The sequence below is a fragment of the Suncus etruscus genome, chromosome 5 (assembly GCF_024139225.1).
Source record: "Suncus etruscus isolate mSunEtr1 chromosome 5, mSunEtr1.pri.cur, whole genome shotgun sequence".
Classification (NCBI taxonomy): domain Eukaryota; kingdom Metazoa; phylum Chordata; class Mammalia; order Eulipotyphla; family Soricidae; genus Suncus; species Suncus etruscus.
Genome location: NC_064852.1, coordinates 13,445,998 through 13,467,269, shown reverse-complemented (window position 1 = coordinate 13,467,269; position 21,272 = coordinate 13,445,998). Strand labels below are relative to the sequence as shown.

Here is a 21,272-nt window from a genome sequence, read left to right as displayed (position 1 = left end):
GGGCCAGATGAGTCAAATGGGGCCTTGACCTAGTTTGCAAGGTCAGTCAGGCTTCCCCAGAAGGAAATGCTCAAGCCAACTGCTGGGGGACAAATAAGAGCAGGAAGGAAGAAAGGGAAGGCAGAGAAAACCCTCAACATCTTCCCAAAGGTTCAAACCAATGAATAGACCCCCTCCAGCCTGCCTCCCTGACTTCCCCCAAAACAAACTGTCCTGTTCTGTCCTATCGCATCCTGTGGCAGGAGGTACAGTAGCTGGTATCTCTCCGCTTCTCTCCTGCCCAGAGCTGGGGCCCAGGAGAGCTTGTCTGAGCACAAGGCTGGCTCGCTCAGCCTCCACGGCAGTACTCACTGGTCACGAAGAATGTCGCCGTCCTGGTTAGGGAAGAAGGCGAGCTTGAAAATGCGGTTCATCACGCTCCGCTCAATGGCCAACTGGGCGTCCTGCAGCTGCTCCTCGCTTGCGTTCTGCCAAATGACATCCTGGGCCATGGCGCCGTAGAGGAACTGCAGGAAGTCCTCTACCTGAGCCGTCTTATCGTCAGCTGCTGTGAGTTTCTGGAAGTCTCCAATGCAAAATAACACCATTTGGAACATGTCTAAAGCCAGTTCAAAAGGAACTTCTAGAACTTACTCTCAGCACTACCTGTGCAAAGACTGTGCTCTTAAAAGTGAAAGCATCTGGGTGGAGTTTATCTCAAAATTGTCGAACCAATTTTGGCCAAATCATCAAAATCAAGGGTTAAAGCTAAGACTTCTGTCAGAAGTCCGGGTTGATATGGCTCAGTGAGAGAACAGCCGCCTTCATGTCTGAGGCTTTGAATTCAATCCCTGGCCTCCCACAAACGAAAAAAAAAAAAAAGGAAAAGTTTAAGAGAAAAGGACTTCTTATAAAATGATACACTTGGTTTTTTTTTTCTTGTTTTTTTTTTGGGGGGGCCATCCCTGGCAGCACTCAGGGGTTACTCCTAGCTCTATGCTCAGAAATCTCTCCTAGCAGGCACGGGGTACCATATGGGATGCCGGGATTCGAACCAATGCCCGCCCTGGGTCAGCTGCTTAAAAGGCAAATGCCCTACGGCTGTGCTATCTCTGGCCCCAATACACTTTTGTTTTTGTTTTTGGGCCACACTCAGTGACGCTCAGGAATTACTCGTGGCTATGCGCTCAGAAATCGCTCCTGGCTTGGGGGACCATATGGGATGCTAGGGGATCAAACTGTAGTCGGTCCTAAGCTAGCGTGAGCAAGGCAAGACACCTTTAGCCCTTGCGCCACTGCTCCGGCCCTGGAACCAAAACTTTTACTAATTTTTTTCTTTTTTTGGGGGGGCCACACCCTGCGGCGCTCAGGGGTTACTCCTGGCTGTCTGCTCAGAAATAGCTCCTGGCAGGCACAGGGGACCATATGGGACACCGGGATTCGAACCAACCACCTTAGGTCCTGGATCAGCTGCTTGCAAGGCAAACACCGCTGTGCTATCTCTCTGGGCCCTACTAATTTTTTTCAATTCTTTATATAAACTATCAGTTTATATTACTATAATAATGTAACTTGTTAGTTTGCTATCAAAACTTTACTTATTTATTTTTGGTTTTTGATACTCAGGGACTACTCCTTGCGCTGTGCTCAGGTGACCCCCTGGCAGTGCTCATGAGATCATATATGATGCCAGGGATCGAACCAGGGCTGGCCACGTGCAAAGTAAGCACCTTATCTCTTAAGACTCTCTCCAGCCTATCAAAAGCTAAATATTAAAGAGTCCTTAAAACAAGGCCAGGGATGCAGTTCAAGTGGGAGAGCAAGTGCCTTACATGTGCAGGTCCTGAGTGTGATTCCCAGTGACCCTTCCCCTTGCGCTGCTCCAGCACTGCTGAGTGTGAACCCCTCAACAGTAAGAGGAGGCAAAAAAGGCCCATAAAATCACTGTGAGGGACGAAAGCAATAGTACAGCTGGTAGGGGGCTTGACTTGCATATAACAGGCCTGGGTTTGATACCCAGCATAGAGTTTCCCAAAACCACTGTAATTCCTGAATGCACATCCAGGAGTAACCCTTGTGCACTGACAAGTAAGGCCCCCAAACAAAACAAAGTAAAACAAAGCAAAACAAAACATCAAGGCACCATGCTAAGATATGTAGGTACTCAAAGCAGCAAATAAAGATCTCCATATCTTCTTTTCTTTTCTTTTCTTTTTTTGTTTCTGGGTCACAACTGGCAGCGTTCAGGGGTGAGAGGTCACTTCTAGCTCTATGCTCAGAAATCGCTCCTGGCAGGCTCAGGGGACCATATGGGATGCCAGGATTTAAACCACTGTCCTTCTGCATGCAAGGCAAATCTCTCTGACCCCAACTCTCCATATCTTCTTACTACTGTACAACTGAAGAGATGGGGTGGTGTGGTGTGGTATGGTGTGATGTGGTGTGGTGTGGTGTGGTGTGGTGTGGTGTGGTGTGGTGTGTGTGTCTGGTTACCTTGAATGAACTCCCCAATCTTCTTTTCTTTGCTCTCAAGCAGCAGGCGCACACAGACAGTGGTGAAGTAGCGATTGGCCACCTCTTTGTCCCGCAAAACCCTCTGCAGCAGCCTTTCCAGGTGAGCCTGCGTGGTCTGCAGCCCTTGCCGGCACCGAGTGAGATAAGCAATGTAGGGCGCCCTTTTCCTAAAAGGGAAGAATTCTGTGAAGGACATCAGCCACGTACAGTACACTCTGTCTTTACAGATGAAGCATTCTAATTTCTCCTTCAATCTGTGACTTCATAGTCCTTGGTCTTTGAACTCTGCCTGCCTGGCTATAAAAAAAAAAGTCTTATGGCTAAGCATGCTGCCAGCTCCAGACACTGCTGTCTTGCACATCTGTAAGGAACACCATTTCCTAGGCTCAACAATTAGTCCCTTAATGTGCTAACGGGTACTCTTTGTCACTATTTGAGATTGAAGTGCAGGCTCCATGCGGACAAGACCAAACCCTTAAAGCCTTGGAGCTTCCACTGGGCCCTCAGTCACTCTCTTCTCCATCACTGGGACAAGGAGCTTTGGCACGCATGTCTATTCCAGCCCTACTCCTGGTCCCTGATCTCTGGTCCCAGAAAGTGATCCTTCTGATCCCTTTGAAAAGGAGCACTGCATCCAGGCCTCCCAGCACAACTCCCAGCTTCAATGGCACTGCTTGAGGGTAGAGCTGAGGTGGACAGCGTTTCTCTGCGAGTGAAAGCAGCTCAGAACCCTGCCTTCAGATAAAAATTCGTATGTGTTCCTGGGGAAAATGTACCCATGAAAACACGGCCAACTAACTCTGGAGAAGCCTAGTTCTGAGTATGAACTGAGGACGGAGAAGCAAATGCCATGGCTGGCAAGGGGCGTGTGGGCACAGGGCCGGCGGCATTACCTGTAGTCCTCAGCGATGGACGCCAGCAGCTTCCTGCAGGTCCTGTTGTCAAAGCGGCACACGCAGCGCATGGTTTCCTGGAGTTGCGCCATTAGGTTCTTATCTTGTAAATTAATGGCCTCTGCTATTTGAACTTTTAAGAAACATACAATTTCATTGTCTAAACAAAAAAGGAAAGACAATACTTGTTACTGTCGAGGATCTTTATGGACTTACCGCAGCTTTATGCCTGGCATCCACCCGCCTTTCTGATATCGATTCCCTTTACTACAACTACCCTGTGTGATCGCTACCTCCTGGCAGAATATCGAAGCGTGATGAGAGGGCAGCACATTTACTTAAATACAATGTCGGGGCCGGAGAGCTAGCATGGAGGTAAGGCGTTTGCCTTTCATGCAGAAGGACATCGGTTCAAATCCCGGCATCCCATATGGTCCCCCGTGCCTGCCAGGAGCAATTTCTGAGCATGGAGCCAGGAGTAACCCCTGAGCACTGCCGGGTGCAACCCAAAAACCACACACACACACACACACACAAATATATAGATAGATAGATAGATAGATAGATAGATAGATATAATGTCATACAGCTCGACTTACAAACCAAGGGGAGAGAGAGTTGGCCTGCGGCAACAACTGACCTTCTGGGTCCGTGTGGTCTGGTAAGCCGTTCCTCGTTGAATGGGTGAGCACTGGGAAAGCCACTGAGTCCGCAGAGCAAAGAGCCAGCCTCAGCTTCTTTTTGGCATCTCTGGAGAACAAAACAAACCTCTTTATCTAGTGATGCAGTCTTTGCGAACATGAAAAAGAACTGTTGTTTAAAGTTACGGATGTCCCAATTAACAGAAAAGGCTCTGCTGTCATCTAAACATGCTCTGGAAAGTCACCAGAATCAGCTGGGAAAGTCCTTGTGGCCTCTGTCACAAGTTGGGGTCTATGAGGGGTCAATGAGGAGAGCACCGCCGGGTGTGCCCCAAAAACCGAAATAAAAATAAAAAAGAAGAGAAAATACTCCTGGCATGGGCCTGAGTAATAGCACAGCAGTGGGGTGTTTGCCTTGCATGCTCCTGACCCGGGATGGACTTAGGTTTGATTTCAGCATCTCATATGGACCCCTGAGCCTGTTAGGAGCCTGTCAGGAGCAATTTCTAAGCACAGAGCCAGGAGTAACTCCTAAATACTGATGGGTTAGGGCCCCTCCTCCCAAAAAAGAGAAGAAAATAGTACAGGCAGGCTCAGGGGATGGCCACAAGGAATGCTGTAGATAGAACTTGGGTCTGCATCTTGCAGGGCAATGCCTGCACTGCTGTGCTATCGCTCAGCCCCAACACCATCGACATAAGAGTTTTCTTTATACACTGCACATCACGTTCCTGTCTGGGGTCACTGGGGTACAGCACGTACCGGTAAGAGAAGGCCGAGTCCTGGGGCTGTGCCGCTTGGCTGGCAGAATCCGGCAAGTCATCAGCAGACAGGTTCTGCAGTCCCTCGTCTCGGGGAGAATCGTGTGCACTCTCGCCATCTCCCATGACCTCTGCAAAACCCACACCCCCCAAAACAGATAAGCAGGTGAGCTGGGGACCCTGCTGGCCCTGGGAGGTACTTGGAGCACACTAAATGAACAGTTTGCTTCTTGGGAAGGGAACTTTAAAAAGGGGCCCAAAATGCAGCTCAGTGTGGAGCTGTGACTCACATACATGTGAGGCCCTGAGTTTAACCTCTGGTTCTGCAAAAAACAACAAAGAACAAAATCCTCAAAATAATTTATCAACAGCAATAATAATAAATCAAGAGAACAGGTGGGTATTGAGAAAAATCACTACTTTAACTTATTTTTTTGTTGTTGTTTTGGGCCCACACCAAGCAGTGCTCAGGGTTTTGGTTTTTGTTGTTATTGTTTGTTTTGTTTTTGGGTCACATCCGGCGGTGTTCAGGGGTTATTCCTGGCTCTGCACTCAGAAATTGCACCTGGCAGTCTCAGGAAACCATATGGGATGCCGGGATTCGAACTACCGCCAATCCTGGGTTGGCTGCGTACAAAGCAAATGCCCTACCACTGTGTTAGCTCTCCAACCCAGTGTTCAGGGTTGACTCCTAGCTCTTTGCTCAGAAATATTCTTGGTGGGCCTGGGAGGACCATATGCAGTGCCAGGGATGAAACCCAAGGCAAGTGGCCTACTCACTGTACTGCCTCTCTGGCCCCATAATGGTTTAACTTCTTATGCCCATCTTAATCCAAAATAATTCAAGTCTGTGTTAAATCAACAAAGGTAATATTCCGTTACTAGAATCACTGAGCAATAGAAACTAAATAAGGCCTTAGAAACCATCTTCCAGGGGCCGGGCGGTGGCGCTGGAGGTAAGGTGCCTGCCTTGCCTGCGCTAGCCTCGGACGGACCGCGGTTCGATCCCCCGGTGTCCCATATGGTCCCCCAAGCCAGGAGCAACTTCTGAGCACATAGCCAGGAGTAACCCCTGAACATTACCGGGTGTGGCCCAAAAACCAAAAACCAAAAAAAAAAAAAAGAAAAAGAAACCATCTTCCACAAACACACCATCTATCCATGTGGACTCTAACTAGAAGCACCTTAATTTAGAGATTGGCTTTAAGGGGCTAGAGTGATAGCAGAGCAGTAGGGCATTTGCCTTGCATGTGACCAACCGGGTACTATCCCAAATTTGATCCTGGCATCCCATATGTCCCCAAGACTGCCAGGATTGGTTTCTGAGCACAGAGCCAAGAGTAACCTGAGTGTCACTGAATGTGGCCCCAAAACAAAACAGAGACTGGCTTTAAGGACAAGTGCCACCAAGAGTGATCTCTCAACACAGAGAAAAAAGTCCTGACATCAGCCTGGTGTAGCCAAAAACAAAAACAAAAAGTGAGGGGGAGGGACAAAATGTTTGGATTGGGAGCTGGAGCGATAGCACAAAGGGTAGGATATGTGGCCAACCTAAATTCTATCTGCAGCATTCCATATGCTGCCAGGTGTGACCCCCTCCCTCAAAAAAAAACAAAAAAATTTTTGGGTTTATGGAGAATGTCTTTATTCTTAAGAGAAAATTTGAAATACTTCATAAAATATATTAAAAATCACTAAGTTTGAGGCCGGAGCGGTGGCGCAAGTGGTAAGGTGTCTACCTTGTCCATGCTAGCCCTAGGACAGACCGTGGTTTGAATCCCAGATCCCCTGGCGTCCCATATGGTCCCCCAAGCCAAGGCAATTTCTGAGCGCATAGCCAGGAGTAGTCCCTGAGCATGGGATGTGGGCCCCCCCCAAAATTTAAAAAAAATATAAATCACTGTCTAAGGGCCAATAGTACAGTGGGTAGGGCATCTGTTTTGCATGTGGCCGACCCAGGCTCAATCCCCAACAGTTCATATGGTCCCCCCTGCCTGCCAGGAGTAATTTCTGAGCTCAGTCAGGAGGAATCTCTGAGCACCACTGGAAGTGGCCCTAAAAAACAAAAACAAAAACAAAAACAAAAAGATCACTAAGCCTGGGGAGAGAACATAAAGTTCTTCATTTAGTACCCTTTCTACTTTTCTTTTTTTTTTTTTCTTTTTTTGTTTTTTGTTTTTGGGCCACACCCGGCGGTGCTCAAGGGTTACTCCTGGCCGTCTGATCAGAAATAGCTCCTGGCAGGCACGGGGAACCATATGGGACACCGGGATTCCAACCAACCACCTTAGATCCTGGATCGGCTGCTTGCAAGGCAACACCGCCATGCTATCTCTCCGGGCCCCCCTTTCTACTTTTCTACTATTTTAAAACTTTTCAAAATAAGCCAGAGAGAGCAAGTGAAAGAGCACAGCCCCTGAGCACGGAGCACAGATTAGCCTCTAAGCCTGCCAGGTGAGGCCCAAAGAACAAAAAACTTGAAAAACTTTTTTCAAAAAAAATGTGTGGGAAGTCCCTTATCCCCAGCTGGCCAGCCCCAACTCCCTGAGAACTCAGGCCGAGCCAGCTCATGTTCCCAGCTGGCCAGAGGAGAATGTGTGGATTTGCACCTCCAACATTTCTGCTGCCTCTGCACTTCTCTCGGGCCATATGCCACATTTTTTCCAGGCAGCTCTTCGAACGCCACAACTGAGAGCCTGCTTTTATTCCCATCACACCCCTCTCCGGGTCTGTTGCAACTATCACCTGCGCTTTCATAGTTTGCCAACGCTCCTTCACTGGGGCTGGTGCGTTTGATGGCGTTTCTGTACTTGTCCAGAATGTCCTCCGCGACCTGAGCTTGTGCACTAAGCCTCGGGCTGGGGTCATCTGCAAGGAGGAGGAGAGGGAGGGAATTAGGGCCGTTAGCCTGGCACCCACTCTGAGGTTAGTACGACACCAGTAGCATAATCCCAAAGGCGGATTAGGAGGTGAGACTTAAAAAGAGCACATATCTCAGAGTGAAGAGGCACCATGCAGCTATGCCTACTTGTCCCCTGCCTATGGCTCAGAGCCTGGTCAAAGCAGAACACTGAGGCATTGTGCTTTCTGATCAGGGCCCGAATTCTGTGTCACAAGGCTCGGTGCGAATTGAATGCAAAAGACTTTCCCAAAGGCTTACGCTCAGAATACTGCTCTTAGCAGGTCGTGCTAACAGAACATCCAACCTTGCACACCTTATATGCAGGTTTCATTTACTCAGACATCCCCACATTGAGGGAGGGAAAAAATCAAATTTCAAATTACATCCCTCTTCATACTAACATAAAGGGAAAAAAAAAAAAAACTTCTTCCAGGCTTCTTTTGTGAACTTTGCTTTGCATATATGAAAATTTCAAGGCATGGGGCAAGAAGTGATAGCACAACCGGGCCAGGTTCTTGCTTTGGATGCAGCCAACCTGAGTTTGAACCTTGGCATCTAGATGGTCCCTGAGCCTGCCAGGAATGATGCTCGAGTGCCAGGAATAAGCCCTGAGCACTGCCAGGTGTGACTCCCTCCATCCCAGAAAAAAAATTTTTTTCTTTCAGAGTCACATTTTACCTCACTATATACACCTCAAGCACTATGATGCGGCTGCTGGAAAAAAAAAATGTCTTTGGTGAGTATCAGGTGTCAGACACTCCAACATCTGGACATCTGGGGGAAGTCTGGAGTTATACAGGAAGTAGCAAGGGCTGTAGAAAGGAAACACTTCTCACAGCCACAGCAGCACATGAACAGCTTCTCTCGAGTCTACTAAGGGCAGTTCCTAATGAAGGGTCAGACAGGCAAAGGTTCCATACAGGTCTCTGGGGGCTAAATTAAGTTCCAGAGTCTAAGAGGCAAGTAGGTAACCATACTTGTCCACATTCTGGTAAAATCTCATTAAAAAAAAAAAAAGATTTAGAAGCATTAGATGTTATATAATGTGTTGGGAGCATCTACTATTAAGAGCATCTAATGTTTATTGAGCACTTACCACATGCTAGTAACTAGGCTAAGTATCTTCCGGGGCCCTTAATTACTACCACTTCTATACAGGGAGGTACTATTAACACCCCTATTTTATAGTGGAGGAAATCAAAGTATAGGTTAAGTAACTTGCTCATAGGTTCTTCTATGGCTTTCATTAAAATGATATTTAACATTAATGACCCCGTAAAACATAGAATTTCCAAAGTACTTTAACCTTTTTTTTCCACAACAGTATTTGAATGCATTTAATGCTCTAATAAAATCTGTTCTTCAATATGTATACTGAAAAAACATTTATCATTACAAGATATTTTACAAGGAGAGATTATTTTGTTGCTGCTGGTCACGAGATACTCTGAAAAGAAAAAAATCATGGCCAGAGAAATTGCATGAGGCCAACCTAGGTTTGATCCCCAGCATTGTAGAAGGTCCCATAAGCACAGTCAGGAGTAATCACTGAGCAAAGTTGGGTGTGGTCCCAAAACAAAAATTTTAAAAATAGTAAGGTCACAAAGGAGTCCAAAAAGCTGAAGTACAGGTTTTGTAGGAGGGAGAGTCCCAGGTTCAATCCCCACATAATCCCCAATCTAGGGGGAGTGGACCTGGTACCCATCTAAAAAAAAATGGACAACTGGGCTGGAGACAGTATAGTGGATAGGACACTTTTAATGCATATAGCTGACCCTGGCATCCCATACAGTTTCTCAAGCACTGTCAAGAGTAATCTTTGAGCACAGAGCCAGGAGTAAGCCCTGAGCACTGCCAGGTGTAGTCCAAAAATAAACAAAAAATACATCTAAACAGTGAAAGTTTTGTGCTTTAAAATAGTTTAAAAGAACGTTCAATTCTGTAATATCATCTTGACATTTTTTTTTATCCCAGAAAAAGAGAAACCAAAAACATCCTGTAAGAAATGGTGATATTTCAAAGTAAAAAAGTCATTGCTGAGGGTCAGAGTGATACATTTGTCTTGTATATGACGACTCAGGTTCAATTCGGGACATCCCAAAAGATCCCTTGATTCTGCCAGGAGTGATTTTTGAGCACAGAGCCAGGAGTAACCTCTGAGCGTCACCCTGTATGTGGTCCAAAATAAACAAACCAAATTTTTTTAATTGTTGCACCAGACAGAGAGATCAAATGACTGGAGCTCAAGCTATGGCAGTAGGAGACCCAAGAATTATTCTAAGCACTGTCAGGAGTGACTTCTGTGCTAGCCTTTGAGCACCACAGGCTGTGGTTTAAAAAAAAAAAATGCAATCTAAATATCCAAAAGCAAAACGACACTCATGCAGCAGGGGAAAAAAAAACATACAATGTATTTTATTTAAAAACTATCTCGGGCCGGAGAGGTAGCACAGCGGTGTTTGCCTTACAAGCAGCCGATCCAGGACCTAAGGTGGTTGGTTCGAATCCTGGCATCCCATATGGTCCCCTGTGCCTGCCAGGAGCTATTTCTGAGCAGATAGCCAAGAGTAACCCCTGAGCAATGCCGGGTGTGGCCCAAAAACCAAAAAAAAAAAAAAAAAAACTATCTCAATTCTCAGGGCCAGAGTGAGTGTACAGCAGGTAGGGCATTTGCCTTGTTTGCAGCCAGCCTAGGTTTAATCTCCGGCATCCCATATGATCCCCCAAGCACTATCAGGAATAATTCCCAAGTGCAGAGCCAGGAGTAACCCTTGAGCATTGCCAAGTGTGACTCAAAACCAAATAAATAAATAAAACCAAAACCATCTCAATTCTCTAGTAGAAATGGAAAGCTTTTCTGTAACAACATGCTAAAGAAAACAGTTATGTACATACTCCATTTCGAGCATGAAAAGAGTCGTGTATAAATAAGGAGACTGGGAAAGAGCATGAAAAAGAATTAGTAGCAAGATGGTGCAATACGGATAAGACTTAAAGATCTTAAAACATTTTAATTAATTTAATGATCATTTTCCACGGGTCATTAATAAGGACTAGATAGAAATTTCTGCACCAGCAGAGAAGCAAAATTGCTTGAATCAAATGCAAAGAAAACAAAAACACTACTTGCTCCTCATCTCAACACCAAGAAAAATGTACTGCCCAAAGACACAAGTAAAAACTAATTGATACCTCTTCTGCAGTTTCTAATTCAAGAATCTGAAAACATGGCATGTCATTAAGAGCACTTCACTTTTCACATGAAAAGGACCAATTTTATCGCCCTAAACAAAACCCTTCTAACTCTCTCCCAAGGTCCTGCAGTACCAGGGTCTTGCAAATGATGTGAAAGACACAACACTCGGGACCAGGGCCCAGTGCCTGGCATGAGTTAGATGTTCGGCAAGTCTTGGACAAGGGAGGAAGAAAAACATAAATGCTTGAAGACACAGCTCCTGTGTTTGAGGGGCTTCACCAAGGAGACAGTGCTCTATCATGGAGGCTCCTAAACCCTTTACTTTCACCTCACTGAGAAAAGCAGGGGGAGGAATGTAGGCTGGACTGAGAAATGCACCCAACTCTACAGAACAGTACCTCAGGAAATATGTGCTCAAATGGGACTCTAGATGGAACTCTTTGAGGAGAATGTGCTTTCAGAATCCAAGCCACATGTTTAAATAAAAATCTGCATTTTAGGGCTGGAGCAGTGGCACAAACGGTAGGGCGTGTCTGCCTTGTGCACACTAGCCTAGGACAGACCGCAGTTGGATCCCCCAGCATCCCATATGGTCCCCCAAGCCAGGAGAGATTTCTGAGTGCACAGCCAGGAGTAACCCCTGAGTGTCATCGGATATGGCCGAAAAGCAAACAAACGAAAAAAAAATCTGCATTTTAGGGATGGGGAGGTAGCTCAAAAGACCAGTGTGCAAACTTTACATCATTCCAGAGGCCTAGGTTTAATTCCCAGCATGCCATGGTCCTTTGAGTACCAAGCTGGGAGTAGTCCCTCAGGACCACTGGGTACAGCCCCAAAATCACAAACAAAAGATTCTTTAACTTAGGATAACAGCTTAAATCAAGGTATAAAAAAAAAAAGACTAAGAAGATTATTTCTCTTTACAAGCTCCATAGTCACTGGAAATAGTAACTGGTTTCAACTTGAAGTTGGCTATGAACATTATTTCTCACACTTGCCTTTTAGAGCATTTCATTCATAATATGCTAAAATGCAGCAAAGAACTCAATCCTTGTGCAGGGGTCTCAAATTCAATTTACCTGGGGGCCGCAGGAGGCAAAGTCTGGGTGATCCTTGAGGGCAAAGTCAGTAGTAAGCCTTGTACATTGTGGGGTGTGACCCAAACAACTAAAACAAAACAAAACAAAAAAAAGATTCCTCTAGGGAGGCAAACGGCCCTTGGGCCTTGAGTTTGAGTCCCCTGTGTAGTGTTTTCCTTGGGTCTAAGAGCAGTGCTAAAATGACTCACAGGGCTGAAGCAATAAATAGTATGGTGTGAGAAGTGCTTGCTTGCATGTGGCCAACCCAGGTTTGATCCCTGGCACCCTAGATGGTGGCCTGAACCAGCCAGGAATGACCCCTGAGTGCAGAGCCAGGAGGAAACCCTGAACACAGCCAGGTGTAGTCCACAACCAAAATAAATGAGTAAAAATGAAATGTCTCAAGCTGTGGAAAATGGGTAAGATTTGTAAATGAATGTATGGGATTATTTGAACACGTTATTGTACAAACAAAAAAGGAAATAATTAGGCAAAACAAAATTTCACTGTGATTCTGAGTAATCAAGAACTACAGACGGAAGTGAATTTAGAACTCGATAGCTGCATTAGAGGCAGGGGCCAATCAACGATCTAAAGATAAGGCATGCAGGGCACTGAAGCCATCACCAGATGCTCCTAAAGGCACTAAGCGTCACCATCCCACTAAGATGCCAAGCACTAAGATGCCAGGGGGCCCCAAGGCTCACGCTCGGGAGCCTCGTGCCATTAACAGAAGTTACAATGAGGATGAGGATGGTGGAGGCCGCCTGCAGGAAGAGCACACTGAGATGCACGACGGCTGCTGGCTGGGAACCGCAGGTCCACGGAGAACAGACGCGCCCACTCTCCACACACAGACACACTCTTCTTAGGAGGCGACGCTTATGGCACCCAAGAGAAAGTGTCATGAAATATGTGCTCTGGGAATGAAGGAGCCAGGAAGCCCAGGATCTACAAACCTGTGAGTGTTGAGAATCTGTCAGGCCCCAGATCATCTTTGTCTTTTTCTTGTTTTTCTTTCTTTCTAAATGGTATAGGAGCTGGAAATTAAATAAAGTCAGTAGTGTGACACACAACATACTCCACTACGTGGGAGACAGCAGTCATTTCGGAATTATCTGGGGTGCCAACATTTCAAAGTGCAGAGACTCAAACATTTACAAAACTCATAAACCCCCGCGTGTCAACGGATAATTTTGCTTCAAATTTAACAAAGCTTTCAAAGAGTCTGCTTTGGGGTCCTCTGCACAGAAAGAAGGACTTCTTGGCAATCTACTAGGACAAAAATCAGAACCGTTGCATCTAATCCTCTGCTCAAAAACGACACATTCAAAACTCAGAGCCTCGTTCTCCTCTTTTTCCTCTTCCTCCTCGAGTGAGCTGGAATCTGGCGTGACAGCTTCTCCTCAGCACCTGGGAAGAGGCCTTTGAAAGAAATCCTGGACCGAGTCCTGAGGGGGCTCTCCTTCCAGGGAGAGATGCTTTTGCCAACTTAGATCTCAATAGCTACTACAATGATGCCAGACTATTCGCAAAGAAAGCAAACAATTTTATACAACTACCTTCCAAAATAAACACTCACTAACATTCCAGGTCTTAACAGTCTCAATGAGCCTAAATGTAAGATGCTTAAGTTTATTCCAGGAATGGAAAGTGTGAATTTTCAATGTATACATCTCAATAATTTTGTCAGGGTCTTTTTTCCCCCCGCAATAATTTTCAGCAGTACACATGTCAGACGCCCTGTGTTTAATGGTACACTACTTAAACAACCATGCTCTTCATGATCTGCGTTTATGAAACCATGACCACTTCCTGCAAAGAACAAAAACTGTCATTTCTTAAGCTCTGACTTGGTATACGCTGGAGTAAAATAATTCCCTAGAGAACTAGGCCCAGGTGGTTTCACAGAGGAGCTGAGATACTGGCTCTCTGAAAGAGATACAGGGGCCTTGCTTCTTACTACTAATACAGCGTTTGAAGGGTTTGTAAAATTACCTTTAGGCATTGCTGAAACAAAACGTTTTCTCCACCAAGGTCTGTTCCTGTCTGATTTCTCATCATCACTATCCTTGCGCTCTTCAGTCTGTAGAAAAAGTTTGATGCTTTATTTGATGTATTTGGAGTTGGGCAGCACAATAAATCACTATGAAAATGACTTCGGTGAAATGCAAAAACCACTTTTGTTTGCCTGACAAGCAAAATGATCCTTAGCTATTCTATTAGGCCGCCTTTGGAACAAGGAAATCTGCTCTTTTAGGGTCAGATGATCAACTCGGGATCTAATACATGTGAGGTATGTATTCTAATACAGAGTCACATAAGTGGCCCTGAAATACTTTTAAAGCACTTTTAAACACAAACTGATCTGCTTGAGAGTAGATAACAGCTCAATACTGTAGTTACACTGAAAGCATAATGTCAGTTCTGACACCAACAGGTACTCAAATAATCACAAATGGAGCAAATTCATCCAAATATAGTCTGGGGGTAGTGGCCGTGGAAATACCACTACTGAGTCTTTTCGACGGGTGAAAGTTGACTGAGAAGGTCACCTTCTGTCTTCCCTAGAGTCACATTGTCTCAATATGGTCCAAAGGAAACTCAAAGTTCAAGTTTCGATGACCAATTACATTAACTTATAATCATTAAGACCACAGATCAGTGGGCCAGAAAGAAGAGGTTAAGTAGCCTATCAGGTTCAATTCCAAGCACCACCAGGGGTCACTACTGAGCACTACAAGATATAGCCAAGGCCCACCCCAATCCCCCAAATTAAGTGTCAAAGGGAAAACTGTAATTCCATCCTTTGCTTATTAAATTCCTTTGGATTTAGTCTTTTATTTTTAAACTTGTTTGGGGGGGTTTTTTGGGGGGTACACCCGGTGATGCTCGGGGGTTGCTCAGAAATCAATCCTGGTTTGGGGGACCATATGGGATGTCGGGGGATCGAACCTTGGTCCGCCCTAGGTTAGCACACACAAGGCAGATGCCCTACCGCTCACGCCACCGCTCCAGCACCTTAATTTCCCCCTCTAATTTTTTTTGTTTGTTTTTGTTTTTGTTTTTGTTTTTGGGTCATACCTGGCAGTGCTCAGGGGTTACTCCTGGCTCTACGCTCAGAAATCACTCCTGGCAGGCTCGGGGAACCATATGGGATGCCGGGATTTGAACCACCGTCCTTCTGCATCTAAGGCAAACACCCTACCACTGTGCTATCTCTCCGGCCCCATTAATCTGCTTTTTCACCCACAAAACTGGGGTTAAAAATATTTATCTCTCGTCTAAGAATTCCAAAAGGGTACAGATCCAGAGATGAGGGGACCTGAGCCTGGAAAGCTGTAGCAATGGGATGGGATACAGACTGCCTAAATAAGGACACACATGAAAAATAATTATAGACTGACTAAATAAGGACACACATGAAAAATAATGAAAACGGTGCAGGAGAAGAAAGAAATGCAAGATGGAAGAATAATGAAGCACACTCCAAAATGTTTAGACTGGAATGGAATATATCAGTGTGAACTCAAATGAGATGCTTTACAAATAAAGAGGCTGTAAAACACATGCAAGGACTCCCTGGAGAAATGGTTAATTCCAGGAACAGGATGGACAGTACAATAAAAACCTGTAACATTTTATGTGAGGAAAGAAAGAAAGAAAGAAAGAAAGAAAGAAGGAAGGAAGGAAGGAAGGAAGGAAGGAAGGAAGGAAGGAAGGAAGGAAAGGAAGGAAGGAAGGAAGGAAGGAAGGAAGGAAGGAAGGAAGGAAGGAAGGAAGGAAGGAAGGAAGGAAGGAAGGAAGGAAGGAAGGAAGGAGGAAGGAAGGAAGGAAGGAAGGAAGGAAGGAAGGAAGGAAGGAAGGAAGGAAGGAAGGAAGGAAGGAAGGAAGGAAGGAAGGAAGGAAGGAAGGAAGAAGAAGAAGAAGAAGAAGAAGAAGAAGAAGAAGAAGAAGAAGAAGAAGAAAGAAGGAAAGAAAGAAGAAAAAAGAAAGAGAGAGAGAGAAAAAGAAAGAGAGAGAAAGAAAGAAAGAAAGAAAGAAAGAAAGAAAAAAGAAAGAAGAAAGAAAGAAAGAAAGAAAGAAAGAAAGAAAGAAAGAAAGAAGAAAGAAAGAAAGAAAGAAAAGAAAGAAAGAAAGAAGAAAGAAAGAAAGAAAGAAAGAAAGAGAAAGAAAGAAGAAAGAAAGAAAGAAAGAAAGAAAGAAAGAAAGAAAGAAAGAAAGAAAGAAAGAAAGAAAGAAAGAATGATAACAAGTCCAAAGAACGCAAGAGCCAGCATGAAGAGGTTCCCCTGGCCAAATCAATGCCTGCTGAGCTGTAAAATAAAGGACAGTAGCAAACCCATTAAAATAGAAAACTCTAAGACTATAATTAGCAAATTAGGTAAATCAAAATTTAAAGAATAAGGTATTGCACAATTTCAAAGAACCCACACAGCCCCAAATCCCATTACAATGGGGAAAAAAAATAAATGTATAGGGGCTAGAGTGATAGTACACTGAGTAGGGCGCCTTATAAGTGGTGAACCTGGGTTCAATCCCTGACATCTCATATGGTCCCCTGAGCCCACCAGGAGTGATTACTGAGTGCAGAGCCAGTAGTTGTGCCCCCACCCAAAAGTAACTTCATAATGGCAGCAAACCTACCATGTTAAAACCGTCATCAATTGACCCAAAGAACTTCCCAGTAGTGGGACAATTTCAATTGTGTGACGACAGTGATATCCTGTCAAAGATGAAAAAACTGAGTCTACAGGCCAAAGAGATGGTACATAGCACTTGCCTTGTACATGGCTGACCCGGGTTTGTTCCCCAGGACCCCGTATGGCCCCCTAAGTACTGCAGGTGTGACACAAAAACTAGAGTGGAGGGACTGAAATGACAGTCCAGTTAGTATGGCAATTGCATTGCACACACACACAAAAAAAAACTAAAAAAAAAAACCAAAAACTCGAATCTAATCATGAGACAACATAAAACAAGCCCACATTGAGAAATAGTCTTAAAAAATTAGCATGAAATTTTCAGTCATTAAAGTTGAAGAGTGCTGTAAATTAAAAGACTAAGAAGAGATGACAGTTAAAAACAAAATGTGGCTTTAAATGGAATCCTTTAAAGAACATCGCTGGGACAGTGGGAATCATGAACAGCATGTGAGGACCAGACAGTAGCAAGAGATGCAGTGAATTTTCTAATGTTGAGGGTTGTAGCAGGCAGTGTGGGAAAATGTGCTTATTTTTATTTTTAGGAAACTCTTACAAGTCACTCAAAACAGTAGCATGCATGGGTGAAAACTCCTCAATGTGGCTGTAGGAGGTTCATTTTCATAATTGTAATTGTTTCAAAAGAAAAAAATTTTCTCCTTACTAGCCAAAATTGGGGAGAAATAAACCCCTCCCACAAAAGGAATCTAATTTAAAAATTAGATTCAAAATTGTTTAAAGAATTCTAAAATCCTGGGCCGGGAAGGTGGCGCTACAGGTTAGGTGTCTGCCTTGCAAGCGGATGGACCGCGGTTCGATCCCCCGGTGTCCCATATGGTCCCCCCAAGCCAGGGGTGATTTCTGAGCGCATAGCCAGGAGTAACCCCTGAGTGTCAAACGGGTGTGGCCCAAAAACAAAAACACAAAAACAAACAAACAAAAAAAACAAAACAAAAATAAAAGAATTCTAAAATCCCGGGCCGGAGAGACAGCATGGAGGTAAGGCATGCCTTGCATGCAGGACAGTGGTTTGAATCCCGGCATTATGGTCCCCCAAATCTGCCAGGAGTGATTTCTGAGCATAGAGCCAGGAGTAATCCCTGAGCACTGCCAGGTGTGATCCATAAAACAAAAAAACAAAAATAAAGAATTCTAAAATCCCAGATACATTACAATAAGCAAAGGAGTACAGATTATTGAGGGGCCCACACCCAGCAATGCTCAGGGCTTACTCCTGGTTCTAAGCTCAAGGATCACTCCTGGGGCCAGAGTGATAGCACAGTGGTAGGGTGTTTGCCTTGCACAACTGCTGACCCGGGAGAGACCCAGGTTAGATCTCTGACATCCCATATAGTCCACCATGACTGCCAGGAGCAATTTCTGAGCACAGAGCCAGGAGTAAAACCCTGAGGGTCACCAGGTATGGCTCAAAATCCAAAAAAACAATAAAACAAAACAAAAAATGTTCACTCCTGGGGCCGGAAAGATAGCATGAAGATAGGGCATTTGCCTTGCATGCAGAAAGACAGTGGTTCAAATCCCAGCATCCCATATGGTCCCTCGAGACTGCCAGGAGCGATTTCTGAGTGTAGAGCCAAGAGTAACCCCTGAGCACTGCCGGGTGTGACCCAAAAACGAAACAAAAAAATGTTCTCTCCTGGCAGGCTCAGGGGACCAAATGGGCACCAGGGATCAAACCTGGGTCGACCATGTACAAGGCAAGTGCCCTCTCCACTGTACTATCTCTCTGGCCCCAAGAGTACAGATTTCCTAGGGGTGATGGCTGTGGACATACTAGATTGACAAATCATCCTGGATCACTATTATCCTGATTCACCCAAATCCATCCATTCCAGGGTTAAGAAATTTCAGATCTCAAGACGAGCAGGTGGACAGAACCTGATCCTGACCATACGTCCATACCTCTCCTCTCGAGGAGTCCTTGCTCGGGGACGACGACGATGAGTGAGGCGTGGCCCCCATGGACGCCCCGGCAACTGTGGCTGAGGGGAGCTCTCGCTCCTCATTCCCTGGACGCCGGTTCCAGCTGGGGTCACTCATGGGGCGGCGGGCAGAAGACACGATGTCCGAACTCCTGCTCCGAACCAATCTCTCGGGGTAAGAGTGTCTTTGCCTAAAGGCCTCCATTTCAGCCGGAGTTAAGACATGGGAACCAAAGTTGGGCAACCTGGCCTCATTGCCCCCCACAGCTCCTTCCAGAATTGGGGGGTCTGGTGGTGGATGTGATGGCCGGGCGTAGTGAACCTTCGGCCGTACCACAGCCGCAGCCCCTGGAACACAGAAAAAAGTATTGGCCCTGAGACACAACCGATCCCGAAAGGACTTTGTTTGGTTTTGCTCTTCCTCTCTCCCTATCGAGAAAGTTCATGCAACAAATGTACCTTCATGTGAAGACAGGGGGTCAAACATGGCAAGCAGGGACTCGGACTGAGAAGGAGGCGAGGTCAGTGGGTGGGCACCTAAAACAGAGAGGAGAGCATGAAAAATCAAACTGAGGAGAACTCAGTAGTTTCACTACAACAAGAATTCTCTTTTTTTTTTTTTTTTGGTTTTTGGATCACACCTGGCATTGCTCAGGGGTTACTCCTGGCTCCATGCTCAGAAATCACTCCTGGCAGGCACAGGGGACTATACAGGATGCCGGGATTCGAACCACATCCTTCTGCATGAAAGGCAAACGCCTTACCTCCATGCTATCTCCCCAGCCCCCAACAAGAATTCTAAAAACTTCCCATTCTTTCCCTTTCTGGATCAGTTACAACTGCAAGGGCATATGGGAAAGGTAGAGAGACTCAAAAATATCAAATTCTGATTACTTGAAAATCCTTTTTAGTAGGTTTTTTTGTTTTTTTTTTTTTGGTTTTTGGGTCATACCCGGAAGCACTCAGGGGTTACTCCTGGCTCCAGGCTCAGAAATCCTGGCAGGCTCGGGGGACCATATGGGATGCCGGGATTCGAACCTCCGTCCTTCTAGATGCAAGGCAAATGCCTTACCTCCATGCTATCTCTCTGGCCCCACTTTTTAATGTTTTTATTTACATAGATTTTATTACTTTTTGGCTGTGCGGTGCAGAGATCAAAAACCAGGGCTTGGGACTGGAGTGGTGGCAGGTAATGCGTCTGCCTTGCTGGGGCTAGCCTAGGATGGACCATGGTTCAATCCACTGGCATCCCTTATGGTCCCCCAAGCCAGGAGTGATTTCTGAGCGCATAGCCAGGAGTTAACCCCTGAGCATCACTGGGTGTGGCCCAAACAAAACAAAACAAAACCCCAGGGCTTCACATATGTACTTCATTACATCAAAATAACTGGCTGGGGCAGAGAGATAGCATGGAGGTAAGGCATTTTGCCTTGCATGTAGAAGGTCAGTGGTTCAAATCCCGGCATCCCATATGGTCCCCCGAGCCTGCCAGAAGCAATTTCTGAGCATCGAGCCAGGAGTAACCCCTGAGCGCTGCTGGGTGTGACCCAAAAACCACTCCTGATGGTATTTGGGGGGATGTGCTGAGATAGGGTTAAAACTCAGAGCTCAACAAGCAAAGTGAGCACTCAAGTCTACCATGCTGTCTCTTCAACCCAAGACGTTCTGAAGTCAAACAGTCAGAATGAGGTGGATGCAATGGCTGCCCAGCCCAGTTGGTACTCCAGCCTTGCTTTGTTCAATAGCCACATCCTGTAGTACTCAGCAGCCTGACTGGTGCCGTGCAGAGCCAGAGATGCATCAGACCTCAAGCACTCCAAGCCCTTCAAGTTATTTCCCTGGCCTCTCATCTCTCATTTCTTGTTCTCTTTTAGGGGAGGAGGAAGAGGATCCTCACACACATATAGTGCTCAGGGAATCTGGAGGCTACTCCCTGCAATACTCAAACAACTGGGTTGGTGGTTCAATGTGAGGGTCTGAAGCTGCAATACTGTGAGAGCAGTTCTCAGGAGGTTTGTCGGGCTACATCTGGCAGTGCTCTGGGTAAGAGTCACAGTGGCAGGGATCAACCCAGGGTTGGTGGTCTCACCGCAGACCCTCATTTTCCATTTCTCACCATGAGCTACTTCATCCATGTCCGGGCTAGTGACAGAGTCTTTGCCTCCAAAATCAGAGCTGCACTCAGATCTCAGGTCTTCAATCTTATTGGGGATATCCTCAGAAGTTGCACTTATGCCTTTAAAAAAATTAAAAACAAGCAAACAGAAATAAACTAAGCAACAAGAAGAACCAAAAAAAGGAACACAAAAAGTTTCTGAAGGCTAGAAAAATTTAAATAAGTATCCTCAAGTGTTTGTGCCTAGTTCTACATGCATGGAAGTTTCTAGATGTTTTAGCATGTGTCATACCACTGCTTAAACAAAGTTCCCTTGATGGGCATGACACATTCGCAGTCCCATGTTTCTGTCTAAATGTGGCGGCAGACACTCTGCCATCCAGAGTCAGCAAACACAGACAAAGTGCAAAATACTTAAACCAGTTCTAAGGAAATCGTACATTAAGTTCTCGCAGAATTTGGTGTCCTGCAAGTCATTTTGTTACCTGGAAGCTACCCACCCCACATGCACCATATCCCGTGGCTATCAGCTTTACAAATGGGGT

At 45.5% G+C, this 21,272-nt stretch overlaps 1 protein-coding gene across 5 annotated transcripts in view; it reads right to left on the bottom strand.

Moving 5' to 3' along the window:
• GAPVD1 (GTPase activating protein and VPS9 domains 1) overlaps positions 1-21,272 on the bottom strand; it is a 99,851-nt gene that overhangs the window by 6,017 nt on the left and 72,562 nt on the right. For 4 of the 5 annotated variants that reach the window (XM_049774114.1, XM_049774115.1, XM_049774116.1 and 1 more), the window contains 11 exons: positions 20,728-20,847; positions 19,071-19,148; positions 18,592-18,959; positions 13,964-14,051; positions 12,925-13,005; positions 7,534-7,656; positions 4,790-4,919; positions 4,027-4,136; positions 3,387-3,546; positions 2,473-2,660; positions 352-565 (listed from right to left, as the gene is read on the bottom strand). In XM_049774114.1, the coding sequence (XP_049630071.1) occupies positions 352-565; positions 2,473-2,660; positions 3,387-3,546; positions 4,027-4,136; positions 4,790-4,919; positions 7,534-7,656; positions 12,925-13,005; positions 13,964-14,051; positions 18,592-18,959; positions 19,071-19,148; positions 20,728-20,847 (1,660 nt within the window). Of the gene's footprint in view, positions 1-351; positions 566-2,472; positions 2,661-3,386; positions 3,547-4,026; positions 4,137-4,789; positions 4,920-7,533; positions 7,657-12,924; positions 13,006-13,052; positions 13,379-13,963; positions 14,052-18,591; positions 18,960-19,070; positions 19,149-20,727; positions 20,848-21,272 lie in introns of those variants that run through there. The other variant, XM_049774118.1, reaches the window with a different exon arrangement.